General features: G+C 38.7%; 1 protein-coding gene across 1 annotated transcript in view; it reads left to right on the top strand.

The window, feature by feature from the left end:
* The window catches only part of TAFA4 (TAFA chemokine like family member 4), a 312,885-nt gene extending 289,074 nt beyond the window's left edge, over positions 1 to 23,811 (top strand). The window contains exon 4 of the mRNA XM_053598813.1: positions 23,666 to 23,811. Within this exon, the coding sequence (XP_053454788.1) occupies positions 23,666 to 23,811 (146 nt within the window). The remainder of the gene's footprint in view (positions 1 to 23,665) is intronic.
* Positions 23,812 to 24,088: the final 277 nt, after the last annotated feature.

Genomic DNA, 24,088 nt, shown 5'->3' on the forward strand with positions numbered 1-24,088 from the left:
TCTTTATAGAGGTCCTTCACCTCCTTCATTAGGTATATTCCTAGGTATTTCATTTTCTTTGAAACTATGGTGAAGGGAGTTGTGTCCTTAATTAGCTTCTCATCTTGACTGTTATTGGTGTATACAAAGGCTACTGACTTGTGGACATTGATTTTATATCCTGAAACATGACTGTATTTTTTGATGACTTCTAGGAGTCTTGTGGTTGAGTCTTTGGGGTTCTCTAAGTATAAGATCATGTTGTCAGCAAAGAGGGAGAGTTTGACCTCCTCTGCTCCCATTTGGATTCCCTTTATTTCCTTGTCTTGCCTAATTGTTTTGGCTAGAACTTCCAGCACTACGTTGAATAGTAAAGGTGACAGAGGACAACCTTGTCTGGTTCCAGTTCTAAGAGGAAAAGCTTTGAGTTTTACTGCATTCAGTAAAATATTGGCTGTGGGTTTGTCATAGATAGCTTCAATCAGTTTTAGAAATGTGCCACCTATGCCTATACTCTTCACAGTTCTAATTAGAAAAGGATGCTGGATTTTATCAAATGCTTTTTCTGCATCTATTGAGAGGATCATGTGATCTTTATTTTTGCCTCTGTTAATATGGTGGATAACGTTTATAGACTTGCGTATGTTAAACCAGCCTTGCATCCCTGGGATGAAGCCTACTTGATCATGATGAATGACTTTTTTGATGATAAGCTGTAATCTATTGGCTAGGATTTTGTTGAGAATTTTTGCGTCTATGTTCATGAGTGAGATTGGTCTGAAATTCTCCTTTTTGTTTGGGTCTTTTCCTGGTTTTGGTATCAGGGTGATGTTTGCTTCATAGAATGTGTTGGGGAAGATTCCTTCTTCCTCAGTTTTTTGGAATAATTTCTGCAGTACAGGAATAAGCTATTCCTTGAAGGTTTGATAGAATTCTGGAGTGAAGCCATCTGGACCAGGGCATTTTTTAGTTGGAAGCTTTTTTATTGTTTCTTTGATCTCAGTGCTTGAAATTGGTCTGTTCAGGAGGTCTGTTTCATCCTGGCTAAGTCTCGGGAGAGGGTGTGATTCCAAATATTGATCCATTTCCTTCACATTGTCAAATTTCTGGGCATAGAGTTTCTGGTAGTATTCAGAGATGATCTCTTGTATCTCTGTGGGATCAGTTGTTATTTCCCCTTTATCGTTTCTGATTGAGGTTATTAGAGATTTTACTTTTCTATTTCTAGTTAGTCTGGCCAATGGTTTATCTATTTTATTTATTTTTTCAAAAAACCAACTCCTTGTTTCATTAATTTTCTGAATGATTCTTTTGTTTTCAATTTCATTGATCTCTGATTTGATTTTGGATATTTCTTTTCTTCTACTGATTTAGGCTTAGATTGTTCTTCTTTTTCCAATTCCATAAGATCTCTTGTGAGATTGTTGATGTGCTCTCTTTCTGTTTTTCGAATGTAGGCATCTAAAGCGATGAATTTTCCTCTCAAAACTGCTTTTGCAGTATCCCACAGGTTTTGGTAGCTTGTGTCTTCATTGTTGTTATGCTCAAGGAAGTTAATGATTTCCTGTTTTATTTCTTCCTTCACCCATCTGTTATTCAACAGAAGATTGTTTAATTTCCATGCCTTTGGGTGGGCTTGAGCATTTTTGTTAGAGTTGAGTTCCACCTTTAGTGCCTTATGGTCTGAAAAGATACAAGGTAAAATTTCAATTCTTTTGATTCTGTTGATATTTGTTTTGTTTCCCAGGATATGATCAATTTTGGAGAATGTTTCATGGGGTGATGAGAAGAATGTATATGCTTTATCTTTGGGGTGGAGTGTTCTATATTCATCTATCAAGCATAGTTGTTCTTTGGTCTCATTTAAATCTCTTACATCTTTGTTTAATTTCTGTTTAGAGGATCTGTCCAGCTCTGTAAGAGGTGTGTTAAAGTCCCCTGTTATGATGGTATTATCAGATATCATATTGCTCAGACTGAGTAAGGTCTGCTTCAAGAATCTGGGAGCATTTAAATTGGGTGCATAAATATTTAGAATGGAAATGTCTTCTTGTTGTAGTTTTCCCTTGACCAATATAAAGTGACCATCTTTGTCTTTTTTGACTTTAGTTGCTTTAAATCCACATGTATCTGAAAATAAGATTGCAACTCCTCTTTTCTTCTGAATTCCATTTGCCTGAAAAATTGTCTTCCAACCCTTGACTTGGAGCTTTAATTTGTCTTTTGAAGCCAGGTGTGTTTCTTGCAGACAGCAAATGGATGGCTTGTGTTTTTTAATCCAGTCAGCCAATCTATGTCTCTTCAGTGGGGAATTCAAGCCATTAACATTTATTGAGATAATTGATAAGTGTGGTAGTATTCTATTCGTCTTATTTGGTGAGAGTCCATTGCTTAGTTTTATCTTTTGCATCAGTGTGGAGGTTAGGTTCTGTCCTTTGATTTCTGAGTTCTTACTTTGCTGCTGATCCATTGTGGTGATCAGTGTGCAGAACAGGTTGAAGTATTTCCTGTAGAGCTCGTCTTGTTGTGGCGAATTTCCTCAATGTTTGTATATCTGTAAATGATTTGATTTCTCCGTCAATTTTGAAGCTTAGCTTAGCAGGGTACAGAATTCTGAGCTGAAAATTGTTCTGTTTAAATAGATTAAAGGTAGATGACCATTGTCTTCTTGCTTGGAAAGTTTCATTAGAGAAGTCTGCGGTAACTCTGATGGATTTGCCCCTGTAGGTCAACTGGCGCTTACTCCTGGCAGCTTGCAGAATCTTTTCTTTTGTCTTGACTTTGGACAGGTTCATCACAATGTGTCTTGGAGAAGCTCGGTTAGAGTTGAGGCGACCTGGGATCCGATATCCCTTTGAAAGCAGTGTGTCAGACTCTTTGGTGATGTTTGTGAAATTTTCTTTTATAATATTCTCTAGTATGGCTTCCATTCCTCTGGGGCATTCTTCTTCCCCTTCTGGAATTCCTATAACTCGTATGTTGGAACGCTTCATAAAGTCCCATAATTCTGACAGTGAACGTTCTGCTTTCTCTCTCTTCTTTTCTGCCTCTTTTACTGTCTGAGTTATCTCAAGAACTTTGTCTTCTACCTCTGAAATTCTTTCTTCTGCATGGTCTAACCTGTTGCTGATACTTTCCATTGTATCTTTAAGTTCCCTAATTGACTGTTTCAGTTCCTTCAGCTCTGCTATATCCTTTTTATATTCTTCATATCGTTCATCTCTTATTTGATTCTGTTTTTGGATTTCCTTTTGGTTATTTTCCACTTTATTAGCAGTTTCCTTCATTGTTTCCATCATTTCTTTCATTGTTTTCAACATGTGTATTCTAAATTCCCTTTCTGTCATTCCTAACATTTCTATGCTGGTGGAATCATCTGCAGTAGCTACCTCATGGTCCCTCGGTGGGGTTGTTCTAGACTGGTTCTTCATGTTGCCTGGAGTTTTCTGCTGATTCTTCCTCATGAGTGATTTCTTTTATCTGTTTCCTTGCCCTAATTTTCCTTTCACTTCCTCTTGCTCTTTAAGTTCTTGTGCCTGTGGAAGTTGTGGGCGGGTTTAGACGGATTGAACACATGCGACCACTTGCCGGTTTTCCACTGTTTTAGTCCTCCTCTTGGGGTCCAGAAGTCTCTCACTGACTCCCTGTATCTTCATAGGAGTGATGATAGGCAGTTTCCACCAGCCAGAGATGCCTGGAGTCCTATCTCCCCAGACTCACGGTGCCCAGATGCAAGGAAGCTGTTACTCGGCTGCCATCTTCACAAAGCTACTTTTTTTTATGATGCCCCAGTTTCTTCCAGTTTTATGAGGTGTCAGAACTGGTTTAGTTAAGGAAGAAAGTTACTGTTTGGACTGCAGACAATTTTCATGGCTTTATGGACTGTGTGATGAGACACAGGGTCTCTCTTTACAATGTGGATTCATTGGGTGTTTTTATTGGTTATGTTCTCCTTGCTATTTAGATGATGGATTTTGTTCTTCTTTTTCTCAGTGTGGTCAGGTTGAATGACAGGATTTTACAAAACTCCTCTGGGAGTTGGAAGGACATGTAAGTGACCTAAGTCGACTCATTTATCAACCTTTGTGGCTGTCCTGTCCTAGATGTTCAGGTAGAGGGTGATAAAGAGACTCAAGTCTTGGTTTGGGGGAGCCTGTAAGTTTACTAGGAGGGAAAGAAAAACTCCCACAAATGAGGGACTCCATGGAAGAGCAGAGAGGGGGTTAGGGATGGTGACTCATGAGAAGCAATTACAGTAAGAAAGAGTATGTGAGAGTGGAAGGAATTAGGGTACCAGACAGCACATAGCACAGGAGAGTGGGAACTGGAAGTAGGTTGGTCTGGCTTGGAAATGATAGAAGACAAGACTGGGGAGGTAAACAGAGCCCTTGATGTTAGATTTCTTAGAATAAATAACATTTTTGGATTGGGTTCCTGCCTTCTTGGAATTTGCATTTCAGTCGAGTGGACGAAGAAGAGCAGGCCAATAAGAAGGGGTATAAAGTGCTATGGGCAAAGATTAAATAAAGCACCTTAGGATTTCTGAGAAGGAAAAATGTGATCGCTGAATGACAGGTGATATTGTCAGCATGTTTCATGTCACCATGATTAGCCAGGATATTTGTGTGTGTTTGTGACAGAGAGAGAGAGAAAGCACAAGTGGGTTTGCACAAGCTTTAGACTCATGGACTTGCCCGCGACAGGAGCAGGAAGCAAGACAAAACAGAGGCGGCATGGTGTTTACAATGATTAGGATTATTTTTGTAAGGCAAACCTTTGAGCAGGTCTGATGAACTAGCACTGTCTCTCATCTTGAGCTGAGTATGTCTACAAACTATATATCAATGTTTCTCAACCAGAGAGGATTTTGTCTTCTGGGGCCTTTTGTCATTATCTGGAGACACTTGGGAGAGTATCTACTGGCCAGAAATTTACAGTGGCCAGAAAGGCTGCTAAACATCTTACAGTGCACAGGATTGACCACTCCCCCCATCAAAGAATTCATTGGCCCCCAGAGTAAATAGTCCTGAGGTTGAGAGACCTTGACTTTCAGAGATCCCAATCTACATGGATCTGCTCTGTGAATCTGCATTTAACAGCGAGGACAAGACTAGATCACAAAAACAAACTCCTACTCTGTCGCACTCAGCACTCTGTGTACTTTGTGGAATAACAGGATCACATTATTTGCAAAATGTGTGAACAAGGAAGATTCCTTGAAAAAATCATTAGAAAATCATTAGTGCTCTAGCTACTCCTCTTAAGTATATTAGCTGGGTCATGTTGGTATGGTTTCTTTTCTTGAACTAACGAGAAATATGAAAGTTAATAAATGCCTTAAGTTTTTAAGAGTACAGTGTCTTGAAATTACAGCTGTAAGAGCAAAATAACTAAAATATGTTAAAATCTTGGAGCATATTTTAGAAGATAGATAAGCTGGGAAGATACTTTCTTAACCTTTCTGGCCAGAGTTGCAGTGTTAAAAAAATACTTTTTCTTTAGAAAAGGCTTAATTGTATGTAAATACAACTGAACTAAATCAACAAATGAGAGAGGGAGGGAAGGAAGGAGAGAGAGAGAAGACCAACGCTTGAAAAGTGAGCCTGTTCTTTGTTAGTCTAATTTAAAGGTGGGCTTGTCTACATCTGTATCTCCAATAAATATTATATATTAAATATACACTCATGTTTTCTTTAACCAAATGATACTTATTTGGAATAAGTGGTACAAAACAAAATTCATTTTATACAACAGAGAATAAGGAAAATGCATTAGAAGCAAAACAGCTAATTATCACATTAAATTTTCACCGCGATTGCAACATTATAGAATTGGTCACTGCTACAAAACCAGGGAGGGCTTCCCTATCTTTTAATTTTTCTCTTTCTGCATAAAACTGGAAATTCATTATAGGTTGGCAGCTTGAAGATGAGGATTTTATGTGTTTTCCTAAGTCAGGAAGCATGGGGCTTTTTAAAGAATTTTATTTTAAAAATAAAAGTGATAAGACACTTTCTCAATTCAAGTATACTATGATCTTTTGTAACAGGAGAAAAATACATGCCTTCTACAAACTTCTACTCCTACGGAGAACAAGGCTCAATAAAGTGGGCAGATGTCCTCAACAATTATTTTAATAAAATTCTACTCTGGGTCCTTTGTCTCAGCTCTTAGCTGGGCTCTTCATGTACTTGAAGCATCAGCTTCCAAGCTGTGGATCACTTTATTATTCACTGTCAGAGCAAACCCTTAGTGAGTCCTCACTTATGCTTTGAGTTCCATAGTCAATCCTTAACTCACAAAGGAATTTGAAACGTGTATTTTAGTTACCATGGTGGTTCCTTTTATGTCTGTTTTCTGAAAAAAAAATTTTGATAGTAAGTCTTTCACAGATAAATTTCTTCATGGGTGGGGGCACTCAATGTCATCTTCTGTAAGGTAGGAAAATACTTATTTTTATTTATTTATGTTTTTTGGAAAGAGAACAATTTTAAATTTCGGGGTTTAAGAAGTCTGATGCAAATCTGCTTTTAGAAGAAGGCATCATTTTATACTTTCTAACTTAATGAAGAAAAACTGGTAAAAATAGTCTCATAAGAGCTTGATTTGGATCTCATATACTTCCTTTCCTTTAAAAAATGTATTTTTATTTCAATTCTCAAAATCCAAGGCAAATACCTTTTTTTCTCTTATAGTTAAGAAGTGGCATATATGATGTACACCTGAATTCAGTTTTGTTTTCCCTTTATCTCCTTTTCTAGGTTTTGGCATCAGAAATATACGGGTCATTATGGAAGTTTTGAGATACACAAAAATCAAGAAATGTAATAGTCACACAGACAGAAACAAAGGAAGGCCCCCAACAACAGTTGAAACTTGCACAGATGAATCAGAAAGGATGCTGTCAACTGTGTTTTTTAGAAGTGAAATAATAAATTATAACACACTCTGTCTCAAAACTTTCATAGTGACCCATATATCTGTGTCCTACCAGGTCCAGCAAGTAAGGGCTGGTATTTCTCTGCCTTGAAGTTGGGATAATCTGATTCATTCTGTTTCTCTGCAGGGAATTCATTCCTCAATTTCCAGCTGCACTCAATACCTCAATTGCTGTTCTCTTTTAGTTTTTTCTGTACCAATGTCATTACCTACCAGGCTACTCTTCGAAGCACACCGTTTTCTTTAACTTCCTCACTGCACTGCCCTGCTTGGAGAACCAAGTGTAATCTTGAATTGTCCTTGAGAGCTCCTGAAGGTTCCTTTCCTGCCACCTCCTTAGCTAGGTACCCAGTGCTTTTCTGACAACCTTCCACCTCACACCAGTGGTCTGCTGGCTTCCAGGAGGACCCTGCCCTGTCCCAGACCATTACCCCTTGTCAAGGCTGCTTTTGAATCTTCCATGAAACAGATACCTCTCCAAAATACATGGGTTCTCATGCCTGAGTGGAAGAAAATTTGTCTAAGAAAGAGTTTTAAAGACAAAAAAAAAATATTTTAAATTCAGCTGTAAATCTGAGTAAATATAACTGAACTCTATCAACATTTATGTAACTTTTCTAGTCCTGTGCGTGGTATTTTAAATTGAGGGTTGGGCACCATCTTTTATCTTTTTTTAATTTAATTTAATTTAATTTTTTTCATCTCTTCTCTTGACACTCACTTGGGACTAACACAGGTTGTCAGATAATAAGGGATGATTCATGGCTGTGCAGAAACTTTTTAGTTTCATCAGGTCCCAGTAGTGTATTTTTGATGCAGCTTCAATTGCCCGGGGGGTCCTCCTCAAAAAATATTCACCCAAGCCAATTCCTTCAAGAGTTTTCCCTGTGCTTTCTTCTAGTATTTTTATAGTTTCATGTCTTAAGTTTAGATCTTTAATCCAGTGAGAGTCTATGTTAGTTAAAGGTGAAAGTTGTGGGTCTAGTTTCAGTCTTATGCAGGTTGCCAGCCAGTTTACCCAGCACCCATTTGTTAAATAGGGAATCTTTTTCCCCATTGAATGTTTTTTTTTGTAGTTTTGGCCAGGGCTGGGTTTGAACCCACCACCTCTGGCATATGGGACAGTGCCCTAGCCCTTTGAGCCACAGGTGCCGCCCCCCATTGAATGTTTTTAATTGGCTTGTCAAATATCAAATAATGGTAAGTAGCTGGGTTCATTTCTTGGTTCTCTATTCTCTTCCATACATCTAACTCTCAGTTTTTGTGCCAGTACCATGCTGTTTTGATCACTATTGATTTATAGTATAGTCTGAGGTCTGGTAGCGTAATTCCTCCTGCTTTATTTTTACTTCTGAGTAATGTTTTGGCTATTCAAGTTTTTTTCTGACTCCATATAAAATAATGTATTATTTTTTTTGAGATATTTAAAGTATGACAATGGAGCTTTAATAGGGATTGCATTAAAATTATATATTGCTTTGGATAGTATAGACATTTTGACAATGTTGATTTTTCCCAGCCATGAGCATGGTATGTTTTTCCATCTGTTAACATCATCAGCTATTTCTCTTCTTAGAGTTTCATAGTTCTCTTTATAGAGATCTTTCATGTTCTTTGTCAAATAAACTCCCAAATATTTCATGTTCTTTGGCGCTACTATAAATGGAATAGCATCCTTGATTGTTTCTTCAGCTTGACTATTGTTGGTATGTATAAAGGCTGTAGATTTATGGGTGTTGATTTTGTATCCTGAGACACTGCTGTATTCCTTGATCACTTCTAAAAGTTTTGTAGTAGTATCCCTTGTGTTTTCCAAATATACAATCATATCATCTACAAAGAGTGAAAGTTTGATCTCTTCTGACCCTATATGGATACCCTTGATCGCCTTTTCTTCCCTAATCACTATGGCTAAAACTTCCATTACAATGTTAAAGAGCAATGGAGACAATGGGCAACCTTGCCTGGTTCCTGATCTGAGTGGAAATGGTTTTGATTTAACTCCATTCAATATGATATTGGGTGTAGGTTTGTTGTAGATGGTCTCTATTAGTTTAAGAAATGCCCCTTGTATACCCATTTTCTTAAGTGTTCTGATCACGAAGGGATGCTGGATATTATCAAAAGCTTTTTCTGCATCAATTGAGAGAATCATATGGTCTTTGTTTTTTAATTTATTTATGTGCTGAATTCTATTTATAGATTTACATATATTGAACCAGCCTTGAGACCCTGGGATAAAACCCACTTGGTCGTGGTACATAATTTGTTCGATGTGTTGCTGGATTCTGTTTGCTAGGAACTTGTTGAATATTTTTGCATCAATATTCATTAGTGATATTGGTCTATAATTTTCTTTGCTTGTTGGGTCTTTTCCTGGTTTGGGGATCAAGGTGATGTTCACTTCATAGAATGTATTGGGTAGTATTCCTTCTTTTTCTATATTTTGGAAAAGTTTGAGTAATCTAGGTACTAGTTCCTCTTTAAAAGTTTGGTAGAATTCTGATGTGAAGCCATCTGGACCTGGGCTCTTCTTTTTAGGGAGATTTTGTATAGTTGATGCTATTTCAGAACTTGATAAAAGCTGGTTCAACATTTCCACCTCATTCTGACTAAGTCTTAGGAGATGGCATGCTTCCAAGTACTTGTCGATTTCCTTCAGGTTTTCATATTTCTGAGAATAAAGTTTCTTGTAGTATTCATTAAGGATTTTTTGAATTTCTGAGGAGTCTAGTAGACCAAACAGACAGCCCTCAGAATGGGAGAAGATATTTGCAGGATATGTCTCTGACAAAGTTTTAATAACTAGAATCTGCAGTGAACTCAAATGTATTAGCAAGAAAAGAACAAGTGATACCATCTCAGGCCGGGCAAGGGACTTGAAGAGAAACTTCTCTGAAGAAGACAGGCGCACGGCCTACAGACACATGAGAAAATGCTCATCATCCTTAGCCATCAGAGAAATGCAAATCAAAACTACTTTGAGATATCATCTAACTGCAGTAAGATTAGCCCACATCACAAAATCCCCAAACCAGAGCTGTTGGCGCAGATGTGGAGAAAAGGAAACACTTCTGTACTGCTGGTGGGAATGCAAACTAATACAGTCCTTTTGGAAAGATATTTGGAGAACACTTAGAGATCTAAAAATAGATCTGCCATTTGATCCTATAATTTCTCTAATAGGTATATATCCAGAAGACCAAAAATCGCACTACAACAAAGATATTTGTACCAGAGTGTTTATTGCAGCCTAATTTATAATTGCTAAGTCATGGAAAAAAACCCAAGTGCCCATTGACTCATGAATGGATTAATAAATTGTGGTATTTGTACAGCATGGAATATTATGCAGCCATAAAGAAAGATGGAGACTATACCTCCTTCATGTTTACATGGATGGAGCTGGAAAATATTCTTCTTAGCAAGGTATCCAAAGAATGGAAGAAAAAGTACCCAATGTACTCAGCCCTAATATGAAACTAATTTATAGCTTTCATATGAAGGCTACAACCCAATTTCAGTACAAGAATATGGGGAAGGGAGCAAGGGAGGGGAAGGAAGGGGGAGGTAAAGTGGAGGGAGGGTGATTAGTGGGTCCACACCTAGGGTGCATCTTGGAAGGATGAAGGTGAAGTTTACTAAGTGTAGAGTATAAAGGTCTGAACACAATAATTAAGAAAATGCCATGAAGGGTATGTTAACCAGTTCACTGAAAGTATTTCAGACTGTATATGGGACCAGCACATTGTACCTCATGATTGCAATATTGTCACAGCTATTATTTAATTTAAAAAAATAAAGAATGATTCAGCACTGTGAGTGTAATAAGGCTTGGCTTAGTATAAATAATCTAAAAGTAATTATTGTAAACTGTGGTATAATAGAGAGACTGCTGGATAGAGAGGCAGAAACTCTGGATTCTTACACCTCTTCCCCCGCCTTTACAAATGTTACCGAAAGCTCTAGCTTTTATTTCTGGTACTACCTGCCTCCCTTTCCTGCTGCTAAAGGTTGTTGAGACAATCAAAGAAGAGTAAGTAAAAGTGCTTGAGAGACTGTTATGTCCTTTTCAGCCCCGAACATCATAACTTTTATAGGCTTTACCACGGTATGTCCATCTGCTTCAGTTCAGGGGCAATCTCTCATGAAATAAGTACCCTATTTGGCTATATTCCTTTCTCAGGGTTAGCACACCTCCTGATTTAAAAGCAACCAGATACCCTAGACTACAAATCTGCCTGACTCAGCTACTTTTGATGTGTATCATTGGATAGTAACCCAGTCTTTGGCAAGAATCATAGACAGTGGTGGCTACATGTGGAAAAAACATCATGTCCGGCTTCTTCAGTGATAACGAAACTGTCCTGTGTGCTCATCATACCACACAGCATCTTCCTGGCTGGGGAGGGTTTGAACACACTGCAACCTTTTTTTTTTGAGATAGTCTCACTATATTGCTCTTGGTAGGGTGCTGTGGTATCACAGCTCACAGCAACCTCAAACTCTTGGGCTTAAGTGATTCTCTTGTCTCAGCCTTCCAAGTAGCTGGAACTACAGGCACCCGCCACAAGGCCCGGCTAGTTTGTGTTGCTGTTGTTATAGTTGTCATTGTTGTTTAGCTGGCCTGGGCTGGATTCAAACCCACCTTCCTGGGTGTATGTGGCTAGCACCCTACCCACTGAGATACGGGTGCCGCCCACTGTTTCCTTCTATACAAGGATTTGTTTCAACCAGGCATCTCTGGTATAAGGAAGGTTGTGTATCTTTAATGGTCAGCACTTGGGCTGTAGTGCTAGAATCCTTCCTTTCAAATGCTGACTTGATCTTGCCCCAGTCACTTCATGCCTCTAGACCTCAGTTTTTTCATTTCTGTGGAATGAAGGAAAATAACATTTACCCTCAGGGTTGTATAGTGAGATTTAACTTAGAAATTGAAGGAAGGCAATTAGCAGGGTGGCTGGCCCTCAATAAAAAGTAGCTTTTGGGAGTTATAAAGCTTTCCTTGAACTTGAGTTTCTGATTTCATAGGTTGGGGTAGTTTGAGTGAAATCTGTCCGGAGAGTTGATAGGGTTTTGTCTACAGAAAATTATGTTGTCAGCAAACAAAATTTAACCTCCTCCTCCCTAATTTACATGCTTTTTATTTCTCTTTCTTGCCTACTTGTGCTAGCTAGGACTTTTGGTAGTAGGTTGAATAGAAATGGTGAGAATGAATATCCTCACTTGTTCCTGATCTCATGGGAAAAGCTTTCAGATTTTTACTGTTCATTATGATGTAGACTTGTCAAATACAAACTTTTATTATACTGAGGTACATTCCTCTATACCTACTTAGTTGAGAATTTTTATCATGAAAGGATGTTGAATTTTGTCAAGTGCTTTGAGATGATCGTGTGATTATTATCCTTCAATCTGTTAATGTGTTTTATAAATTGCTTGTATATTACCTGGTGTATATATATATTTTTTTCACCATACATTGGTTTTATAAATAGTTTGACACATTTTCATCACACTGGTTAACATAGCCTTCCTGGCATTTTCTTAGTTATTGTGTTAAGACAATTATATTCTACATTTACTAAGTTTCATGTGTACCCTCGTAAGATGCACTGCAGGTGTAATCCCACCTATCACCAACCCTCCCCATCCTCCCCCCGTCCTGCCCTCTCTCTCCCCATTCCCCATATTCTTACATTATAACTGGGTTATAGCTTTCATATGAAAGCCAAAAATTAGTTTCATAGTAGGGCTGAGTACATTGGATACTTTTTCTTCCATTCTTGAAATACTTTACTAAGAAGAATATGTTCCAGCTCCATCCATGTAAACATGAAAGAGGTAAATTCTCCATCTTTCTTTAAGGCTGCATAATATTCCAGAGTGTACACATACCACATTTTACTAATATATTCATGGATTGATGGGCACTTGGGCTTTTCCCATGACTTAGTAATTGTGAATTGGGCTGCAATAAACATTCTGGTGCAAATATCTTTGTTATAATGTGATTTTTGGTCTTCTGGGTATATACCTAGTAGAGGAATTATAGGATTGAATGGCAGGTCTATTTTTAGATCTCTAAGTGTTCTCCAAACATCTTTCCAAAAGGAATGTATTAATTTGCATTCCCACCAGCAGTGCAGAAGTGTTCCCTTTTCTCCACATCCACGCCAACATCTCTGGTCTTGGGATTTTGTGATAATGGGCTAATCTTACTGGAGTTAGATGGTATCTCAAGGTAGTTTTGATTTGCATTTCTCTGATGATTAAGGATGATGAGCATTTTTTCATATGTCTGTAGGCTGTGCGCTTGTCTTCTTCAGAGAAGTTTCTCTTCAAGTCCCTTGCCCAGCCTGCAATGGGATCACTTGTTATTCTCGTGCCTATACGTTTGAGTTCTCTGTGGATTCTGGTTATTAAACCTTTGTCAGAGACATAACCTGCAAATATCTTCTCCCATTCTGAGGGCTGTCTGCTTGCTTTACTTACTGTGTTCTTGGCTGTGCTGAAGCTTTTTAGTTTGATCAGGTCCCAGTAGTGTATTTTTGAAGCTGCTTCAATTGCCCAGGGGGTCCTCCTCATAAAATAGTCGCTCAGACCGATTTCTTCAAGGGTTTTCCCTGCACTCTCTTCTAGTATTTTTATACTCTCATGACTTCAGTTTAAATCTTTAATCCAGTGAGAATTTATCTTAATTAATGTTGAAAGGTTTGGGTCGAGTTTCAGTCTTCTATAGGTTGCCAGCCAGTTCACCCAGCACCATTCGTTAAATAGGGAATCTTTTCCCCACTGAATGTTTTTAATTGGCTTGTCAAAGATGAGATAACATTAAGTAGCTGAATTCATCTCTTGGTTCTCTATTCTGTTCCAGACATCTAATTCTCTGTTTTTGTGCCAATACCATGTTGTTTTGATCACTATCAATTTATAGTATAGTCTGAGATCTGGTAGCATAATTCCTCCTGCTTTGTTTTTATTTCTGAGTAATGTCTTGGGTATTCAAGGGTTTTTTTGATTCCATATAAAACTAAGTATTATTTTTTCAAGATAAAGTATGACAGTGGGGCTTTAATAGGGATTGCATTAAAATTGTATATTGCTTTGGGTAGTATGGACATTTCAACAATGTTGATTCTTCCCAGCCATGAGCATGGTATGTTTTTCCATCTGTTAACATCATCAGCTATTTCTTTTCTTAGAGTTGCATAGTTCTCCTTATAGAGATCTTTCACATCTTTTGTTAACAAACTCCCAAATATTTCATCTTCTTTGGCACTACTGTGAATGGGATAGAGTCCTTAACTGCTTTTTCAGCTTGACTACTGTTGGTATATATAAAGGCTACCGATTTATGAATGTTGGGTTTGTAACCCAAGATGCTGCTGTATTCCCTGATCACTTCTGAAAGTTTTGTAGTAGAATCTCTGGTGTTTTATAGATATACAATCATATCATCTGTGAAGAGCAAAAGCTTGATCTCTTCTGACTCCATATGAGTACCCTTGATCGCCTTTTCTTCCCTAATTGCAATGGGTACAACTTCCATCACAATGTTAAAGAGCAGTGGATACAATGGGAAGCCTTGTCTAGTTCCTGATCTGAGTGGAAATGATTTCAGTTTAACTCCATTCAATACGATATTGGCTGTGGGTTTGCTGTAGATGGCCTCTATCACTTTAAGAAATGTCCCTACTATACCAATTTTCTTAAGTGTTCTGATCATGAAAGGATGCTGGATATTATCAAAAGCATTTTCTGCATCAATTGAGAGAATCATATGGTCTTTGTTTTTTAATTTGTTTATGTGCTGAATTATACTTATGAATTTACGTATATTAAACCCATCTGGAGACCCTGGGATAAAACCGACTTGGTCATGATGTATAATTTGTTTGATATGATGCTGGATTCTGTTTTTTAGGATCTTGTGGAATATTTTTGCATCTATATTCATTAGGGATATTGGTCTATAATTTTCTTTTCTTGTTGGGTCTTTTCCTGGTTTGGGGATCAGGGTGATGTTTGCTTCATAGAACGTGTTGGTTAGTCTTTTTTCTTTTTCTATATTTTGGAACAGGTTAAGTAATATAGGTACTAGTTCCTCTTTAAAGATTTGGTAGAATTCTGATGTGAAGCCATCTGGTCCCGGGCTTTTCTTTTTAGGGTGATCTCGTATGGTTGATGCTATTTCAGAACTTGATATTGGCATGTTCAACATTTTCACTTGATTCTGGCGAAGTCTTGGAAGGTGACGTGCTTCCAAGTATTGGTCAATTTCCTTCAGATTTTCATATTTCTGAGAATAAAGTTTCTTGTAATATTCATTAAGGATTTTTTGAATTTCTGAGCAGTCTGTTGTTATTTCGTCTTTGTCGTTTCTAATTGATAAGATTAGAGATTGTACTCTTTTTTTCCTGGTTAGGGTGCCCAAAGGTTTATCTATTTTATTGACCTTTCTAAAAAATGAAGTTTTTGATTTATTGATCTGTTGTATAATCTTTTTGTTTTTCAATTTCATTTAATTCTGCTCTAATTTTGGTTATTTATTTTCTTCTACTGGGTTTGGGGTTAGATGTTCTTCCTTTTCCAATTGTTTGAGATGTCCCATTAAGTTGTTAACTTCGTCTTTTTCCGTTCTCTTGAGGAAGGCTTGCAGTGCTATAAATTTCCCTCTTAGGACTGCCTTTGTGGTATCCCAGAGGTTCCATTATTTTGTTCCAAAAATTTGGCGATTTACTTCATAATCTCATCTCTGACCCAGCTGTTCTTCAGCATATTTAACTTCCATGTTTTTGTGTGTGTATGTAGATTCCTGTTGTTACTGAGTTCAACTTATATTCCATGGCAGTCTGAGAGGATGCAAAGAATAATCTCTATTCCTTTAAATTTACTGAGGTTAGACTTGTGACCTAAGATGTGATGAATTTTGGAGTTTGTTCCATGGGCTGAGAAGTATGTGTATTCAGTTTTGTTGAGATGAAATGTTCTGAAGATATCTGCTAAATCCAAATGTTGGATGGTTAGATTTAAATCTAAAATTTCTTTGCTCAGCTTCTTATTGGAGGATCTATCCAGCACTGCCAAAGGAGTTTGAAATCTCTGACTATTATGGAGCTGTAGGAAATCAAGTTGTTATGTCTGTTAGAGTTTCTCTTATAAATTGAGGTGCATTCTGGTTGGGTGCATAAATATTCATAATCGAAATCTCATCATATTGAATATTACCCTTAACATATATTTATTGACCATCTTATCTTTCTTTCCTTTTGTTGGTTTAAAGCCTACTGTGTCAGCAAATAGAATTGCATGCAACACCTGCTTTTTTCTGATTACCATTTGCCTGAAATATGGATGACCATCCTTTCACCCTGAGTCTATATTTATCTTTTAAGTTAAGATATGACTATTGTATGCAGCAAACATCTGGCCTGAGTTTTTGTATCCAGTCATCTAACATGTGCCTCTTTAGAGGACAGTTTAAGCTATTCACATTAATGGAGAATATTGATAGGTCTGGTAAAATTTTGGGTATCGAGTTTTTTGAAAGTTTAGTGGACAATTTTAATCCTTTTGCCATTGTGGAAATTGGAGTTTGATCAAAAGTTTCTAAGTGAGCTTATTTTTGTGGTAGAGGATTGGGGTGGTCATTATGCAGGATAGATCTTAGAATATCCTGGAGACTGGTTTGGTTATGGCAAATTTGTTCAACATATGAATGGCATTAAAGTATTTAATTTCTCCATCATAAATGAAACTCAGTTTAGCTGGATACAGGATCTGGGGTTGAAAGTTATTTTGCATTAGGATTAAAAGTCGATGATTGGCCTCTTCTGGCTTGAAAGGTTTCAGCAGAGAGATCTGCAGTCATTCTAATATTCTTCCCTTTGTAGGTAATAGATTTCTTGCGTCTAGCTGCTTTCAGAATTTTCTCCTTCATATTGAAGTTAATTATGATATGGCTGGGAGATGTCTTATTCCTATTGAGTAGTGCTGGGGTTCTGAAACTGTCTGCTATTAGGATTTCAAAATCTCTTGACATATCTGGAAAATTCTCTTTCATAATTTCATGGAGAAGGGCCTCTGTGCCTTCTGAGGCCACTTCATCACTTTCAGGGATTCCAATGAGGCGGATATTAGCCTTCTTCGAATTATTCCAGAGCTATCTGAGAGAATGATCTATTTTTGCTCTCCATTTCTCTTCTTCTTTGAGAGTTTGGGAGTGTACAAATGCCTTGTCTTCAATGTCAGAAATCCTTTCTTCTGCTTGCTCCACTCTGTTACTGAGGGATTCTACTGTGTTTTTCAGAGCTTTGAGGGCTGCAAATTCTTGCTTCAGTGCATCAAAATCTTTGGTTGTTTTGTCTTTAAATTCATTAAATTCTTGAGACAATTTTTGAATTTCTCCTCGAATTTCTAATTCTGACTTTTGAATTGCTCTTCGGATTTCTAATTCCAAATTTTCCTCCATTCTGTTAATCCTGTTTGCAATCCAAATTGTGAATTCGATTTCTGACATTTCGGTCAGCTGTTTATAAATGGGATCTTCAGTTACATCTGCCATATCTTTCCTTGGGTGGGTGGGTTGGGTTGATCTATTCAGGTTATTCATGTTACCAGAGTTTTTCCACTGATTGTACCCTATGATTACTTTACGCTATTTGATTTTCCCTCTGGTGCCTAGTTGAGGACCCGTGTAGTGCTGCGGCCTGAGATTTTGGGGACCTTTTTGATTTGGTGGGGTTAAGTGGTTCTGTCTTGTTTTCACCTGGTCTGTGTTCGCTCTTAGTGAAACAGTTACTCCCAGGGCACCACTTGAGTAGTCCTCAGGTGATTGGCTCAGTTCAAAAGGTCCAAATCAATTGTTTCAGTCAGCACCTGTCTCTGGTGGGAGATTTTAAAAGGTCTCTGGCAACTGGAACGCAGGGGTCTGGTGACAACTCAAATATGACTTGCTCCGGTGCTCCGTGAAGTCTGGAGGGCCCACCCAGCAAATAGATTAGTCTGGGAAGTATGATGCCTCCGTCCCCACCTTGCACCTCTGTCATACCCAGTCACTGCTAGCCCCACAGGGCTGTGACCCAGTCAGTTGTCTCCAGTGAGCAAATACTCCAGAGGTTTGCCTAAATCACAAGGAAGTCTGTATCTGCTCAGCCAGGCCGCTCCTCTCTGCCTCTATCCAGCAGGGGGCGGTGCAGCCTGTCAACCATGGGTGCTTGATGGTGGCTGGGGGGTGTTCACTCAGTTCCAGCCCTGCCCTTGATTGATGTTACTGGCAGAACAGAATGACGCTGTGGGAGTTTGTTTCTGTCCCTGCTAAATTCCTCTGCAGAAGAGGGGCTGGTTTGAGTTCCCCAGAACCTATGCCTTAGGCCTCGTCTTTACTCCTGCAGGTTTGCATTTGCAGCACAGTTAGCTGTCAGCTCTAGCCTCCTGTCCTCCTTTGTCTATAGGCTGATGATCCCCTGAGGGCCGGGTGCATCTTAGGCTCAGTAAAGCAGTCCTCTGGGTCAGCCTCACCCTGGGAGTTTCCCTGCTCTGCGCATGCGTTTTCTAGTCCCCACATTCCACCCAGGCCAGTATTGCCTTAGATAAACCCTTCACTCACGGGGCCTGTGTTTCAGTCCCAGATCTGTTCCACGGTGGTTGCCATCTGAGAAGATGCCTGGCCTCCTCTAGTTGCCCAGGGAGACAGGGGGAGTGGCTTCGGGATATCTGGGGATGGGCCTTGTTGTTGCTAAAGACGGATGCTGCTCTGCATCTCGGGGCACTGCCACTCCAGTGTGATTCCCTCTCAGCCAACCGTCATCTCCTCACTCCCATGCTGCAGAATCAGCACTGTTCAGCTGCAGTCCAGGTCCTGTGCACACCCCTCGAGAAATCACCCAAGAATCTGGACTCCTGGGGGACAGGCCTCCAGACCTCAGAATGAGAGTGGAGGGGAGTGCTCAGAGCTCAGAATTGCAGGTCCAAATACCAAGCTCATTGAGACCAAATAAGCAAATAAACAGATACAAAGGCTACCTGACACACGAGCCCGTAGATGCACAAACAGAGACATGTAGACATATAGACAACATCCACAACAACAACAAAAAACAACTACAATAAAAATAGTGATAATCGTAAAATAATTAAAAAAAGAAAAAAGTGGTGTTCATTAGAAAGTTAAAAAAGAAGAAAGGAGAAATTAAAAATAGAAAAAATAGACATAAAAAATATATCTATAACGAAACAATAATTAATTAGCAATAGCTCCTCCAAGAAAATGGTGAGGAAAAAACAGAACAAAAAAAAAAGGCACCAACCACAAAAATATTATTCTTGTATATATGTAGAAATATACATGTATATGTATGATGTAGGGATCAACTTTCGTATGAATATATTTATAATGCAATATACTTTCTGGACACCAGGTGGCGCTGTGAGTGGTTCCCAGGCTTAAACCTGATTCACAGTTTATACTGTTACCACAGTAACCACCCTACCTGGCCGATGGCCATTTTGGAATTTCTATAAAAGTTTGTCACCTAACTATTGTGCAACCTCAGCTGCTCTGTTCCAGATGGCACTCCTATCCAACCTCCCAACTCAGTGCAGGAGTCCACACTTCACAAATCTTTCCACTCTGCTCCTACGTTCTCCTGCAAACTGGCCACGGCAATTGGCTGTGGGGGAAGGTGTTGACTATGGCCACTGGCGCAGCTGCTGGCGGCTCGCACAGCTGCTGAAGGGTTCCGTGGCTTCAGCTGTTTCCTGCAGCTGGAGTGCTCGGGAACCTTATTCTCAGTTTTGTGGTTCAGAGTCTCCCTTTTGAATCGTGACTTTTTTTTTTTGTAGAGACAGAGTCTCACTGTACTGCCCTCGGGTAGAGTGCCGTGGCGTCACACAGCTCACAGCAACCTCTAACTCTTGGGCTTACGAGATTCTCGTGCCTCAGCCTCCCGAGCAGCTGGGACTACAGGTGCCCGCCACAACGCCCAGCTATTTTTTTGTTGCAGTTTGGCCAGGGCTGGGTTTGAACCCACCACCCTCGGCATATGGGGCCAGCGCCCTACTCACTGAGCCACAGGTGCTGCCCTGAATCGGGACTTTTGAGTCCAGCCACCCATCAGTTCTCTGCGCAGCCTGAACTGACAGCTCCCTCCAACATTCCCCACCAGGAATGTTCTGGTCTATTTAATCACTCCTGTTGTTCTGGAGAAGGCGTCTGCCATTTCAAATAGTTCAAAATGTCTGTTTCCCGGGTGGGATCCCTTCCCTTCAATTTTCCATCTGGTTGCCCAGCTCCCCATGATTTTGAGTGGCTCTCCTTTTGGGTGCCACCCTCAGCTCAGGAATAAATTTTCATCAATTGGGTTTTTTCCAGTAATTGCAAGCTGCTGTCCTCCGTAAGAGAGGGGCCTGCCAGCCAGCATGGCCTAGCAGGGTAAATTCTCTACAACAGCGTCCATGGTTTTAAATTATCCCTCATATGCAGCAATCTGCCAATTCGCTGAGCCCGTCCACACCAATAATCCACACGCGGGAAAGGTCCAGACCCTCTTCCTCTCACCTGATGTCTTGGGAGAGGTGGGCTGCACGTCCGTCCCGTCTGCCATCATGGTCCGCCCTCCAAAAATGGCAGCTTTCTTAACTGGTGTATATTGAGACATTCTTGAACCTCAAGGATAAATCACCCCTGATTAGGGTGGATGATTTTTAAAAATGTACTATTCAATTTGGTTGGCTATTATTTTGCTGAGGATTTTAATATCTATGTTCATCAAAAATATTGGTAGTATTGGTCTATAATTTTCTTTTCTCATCATATCTTTACCTGGCTTTTGTCATGCTAGCTTTTCCAATATCTAAAATCAGTAGTGTTTTCATAACAACAAAATATTCATGAAACAAATTGTGGAAGATAGAAATAAATGGAAAGATCACCTGTGTTAGAAGAACTAACATTGTTAAACTGTCCATACTACCCAAAGCAATCTATAGTTGAAATCCCCATCAAAATTTCAATGGCTTTTTCACAGAAATAAATAGAAAAATTGTACTAAAATTTGTATAGAACCACCAAAGACCCCAAATATCCAAAGCAATTTTGAGAAAAAAAAAATAAAGCTAGAGGTACCACATCCTAATTCAAATTATAGCATCATGCTCTGATTCAAATTATATTATGAAGCAATAGCATGTAGTCAAAACATGTGGCATTGGCATAAAAATGGGCACATGGTTGAACAGAATAGAGAACCCAGAAATAATCCTACACATATATGATTATTAATCTTTGATAAAGGTGCCAAGAATATCCACAGGAAAGAATAGTCCCTTCAGTGCTGGGAAAACTGGATATTCACATGCAAAAGAATGAAGTTTGACCTTTGTCTTACACTATATACAAAAATTAACCTGAAATGGATTAAAGATATAAATGTAAGGCTTGAAGTTGTAAAAATTCTAGAAGAAAACTTAGGGGAGAATAGGTCCTTGACATTATTCCTGGCACTGATTTTTTTTGGATGTGACACCAAAAGCACAAAAGCAAAAATAAATTGAGACTACATCAATTAAATAATTAAGACTACATCAATTAAATAATTGAGACTACATCAAACTAAAAAACAAAACAGCAAGAAGCAAAATGAAAATGTCTCCTACACAATGGGAGAAAATATTTGCAAGCCATATATCTAATTGAGAAGTTAATATCCTTATAATATCCCAAAAATGCAAAAGGAACTAAAAAAATAATCTGATTAATAATTAGGCAAAGGATCTGAATAGATATTTTTCTAGGGAAGACATACAAATGACCAACAGGTATACGAAAAGGTGGTCAACATCATTAATCGTCAGGGAAGTGCAGGTCAAACCATAATGAGATATGACCTCATACTTGTTAGTTGCCTATAATAGAAAATAGAAAAAATTAACAAATGTTGGCCAGGGTGATAAAAATAAAGGGATTTTGGTACATTTGTGGGAATGTAAGTTAGTACAACTGTCATGGAAAGCAGTATGGAGGTGTCTCAAAAAACTAAAAAAAGGGAAGTACCATACAATCCGTAATCTGTAATCCCACTTCTGTGTACATAAACAGAGGATATAAAATCAGTATCTTCAAGAGATCTTTGCATTCCCATATTCACTGCAGCATTATTCAAAATAGCCAAGGTGTGGAAACAGCCTAAGTGTCAAATGACAGATGTATGGATAAAGAAGATGTGGTGTATAAACATATCAATGGAATACTATTCAGCCTTTATAAAAAAGGAATCCTTACCATTTGTGACAACTTGGATGAACAAGGAGGAGGTTATGCTAAGTGAAATAAGCCAGGAATAGAAAGACAGTTCTCACTCATGTATGGAATCTAAACAAATCAAATTCCTGGAAGCAGAGAGCAGGAAGGGGACTTCCAGGACTTGAGAGAAATGGGGAGATGATGGTCAAATGGCAGCATCTGTAAGGGGAACAAATTCTGGGGAAGCTGATGGCACAGGTGGTGATGGATCTGTTAATTGATTGTGGTAATCCTTAAACAGTGTATATTAAATCATCATGTTACTATATGCAGTCTATATGAAAGCTTTATTATATGCAATCTTTATCAAGTAAATATTTTAAAATTAAAAAGAAATACATGGGCCATAAACAATAACTTCGTATTCATTTTATTATGAGAAATAATAAAATTCTATGTTATTCAAATGAAAAACAAAATATGCACTGGGAGGTGGTTTCTATATAAGGGTTGCTGTTTCAACAAAAAAATATGGGACTAATCTGCTTTCTCCCCACCATGACCCCCCAACCCTGGAGCTCTGTGTTGTAACAGCCCACTGGCTGTCTTTGTATTTAAAAATCAATCACACACACACAAAAAAAAAAAATCAATCACAATCCTTTTTGCCCTATGAATCTGTGGCATAACCAGCCAAGATGATAGAGTTTCTTCCATTTCTGCTAGGTGTCTAAACCCAAAGAATTGGGGTACCATTTTCTACTTCGTGGGCTTATTGAAATGACACAAATCATTTTATTGGCAGACTGTTGCAGGGATGGTGAGGAAAGGAGAAGAGTGGATTTACAGGGAAGCTAACCAGTCTAGAATATTCACATGTCAGAACATAAGGGATGCCAGGCCCTCCCACCTTCAGTCCACTTCTTATACTTAACTTCAAAGGGTTGCACACCACCTGCTGGAATGGCTGGGAGAGATGAGTACCACATATGATTTTTCTAAGAACATGGCAGTGCCGACATCTGCCATGGTAACCTGCAGCCCAAGATGATGATCACAGTGATAGCCAATATTTTGTGAGAAAATCATGCCTGGTTCAAAGTCAGTGAAGACTTTCACATGGACTAGCTTTATCTTCTTGGTAGCCTGGGAGAAGGTTCTATTTTTATCTCTATTTCCCAAATGAAGAAACTGAGGCTCTGAGAGGGTCAGTAAACAACTCCAAAGTTATTAACAAATATAGAAAGTAGCCCAGCTAGATTGAAACCCAGATAGGCCCACCTAAAAGCCCGAGCTCTATTACAATTGGATAGCCAACTGCAAAAATTAAATCCTTTATTTTGTAGAGTATGTGGCTGATTGGATTCGTTATATTTGCTTCTGGTGAAATAGTTCTTTTTAGCAGTCTTTGAAATCAATGTGTTAAACTGCATTAAGCTTTATTTTTTCCGTATTTGGAGGAAGAAACAGTGTCAGAAAAATTATTTGACCTTTGTATTCCAGCTTCCATCGTGATTCAGAAGTGGTGGTGTCACATGAATCCTTGTTTGGAAGGAGAGGATTGTAAGGTGCTGCCAGATCACTCAGGTTGGTCCTGCAGCAGAGGCAATAAAGTCAAAACTACAAAGGCAAGTATAGATACAGCTTGACTGTCATTTACAACTTATTAGCCTTGGAGTGTCCCCCCTAAATTTCACGTCGCTATTAAGAGAACATTATTTTATGTTGACAAACTTGCCTAAGCCACCCTATAGCTTTGGCATTTTTGACAAGCCCATTTCCTACCATTGTCCTGTGTGTCAGAGTTTATAAAGCAGTGATTTGTTCGGTGAACTCATCATTTTAGGCAGGGCTGCTAAATTCATTTTAGTTTCTTCATGAAATTGATTTGATGTAAAAGTTTCAGACTTGAGTTTCAGAGTCAAC

Source organism: Nycticebus coucang, chromosome 8, assembly GCF_027406575.1.
Source record: "Nycticebus coucang isolate mNycCou1 chromosome 8, mNycCou1.pri, whole genome shotgun sequence".
In the NCBI taxonomy this organism is placed as follows: domain Eukaryota; kingdom Metazoa; phylum Chordata; class Mammalia; order Primates; family Lorisidae; genus Nycticebus; species Nycticebus coucang.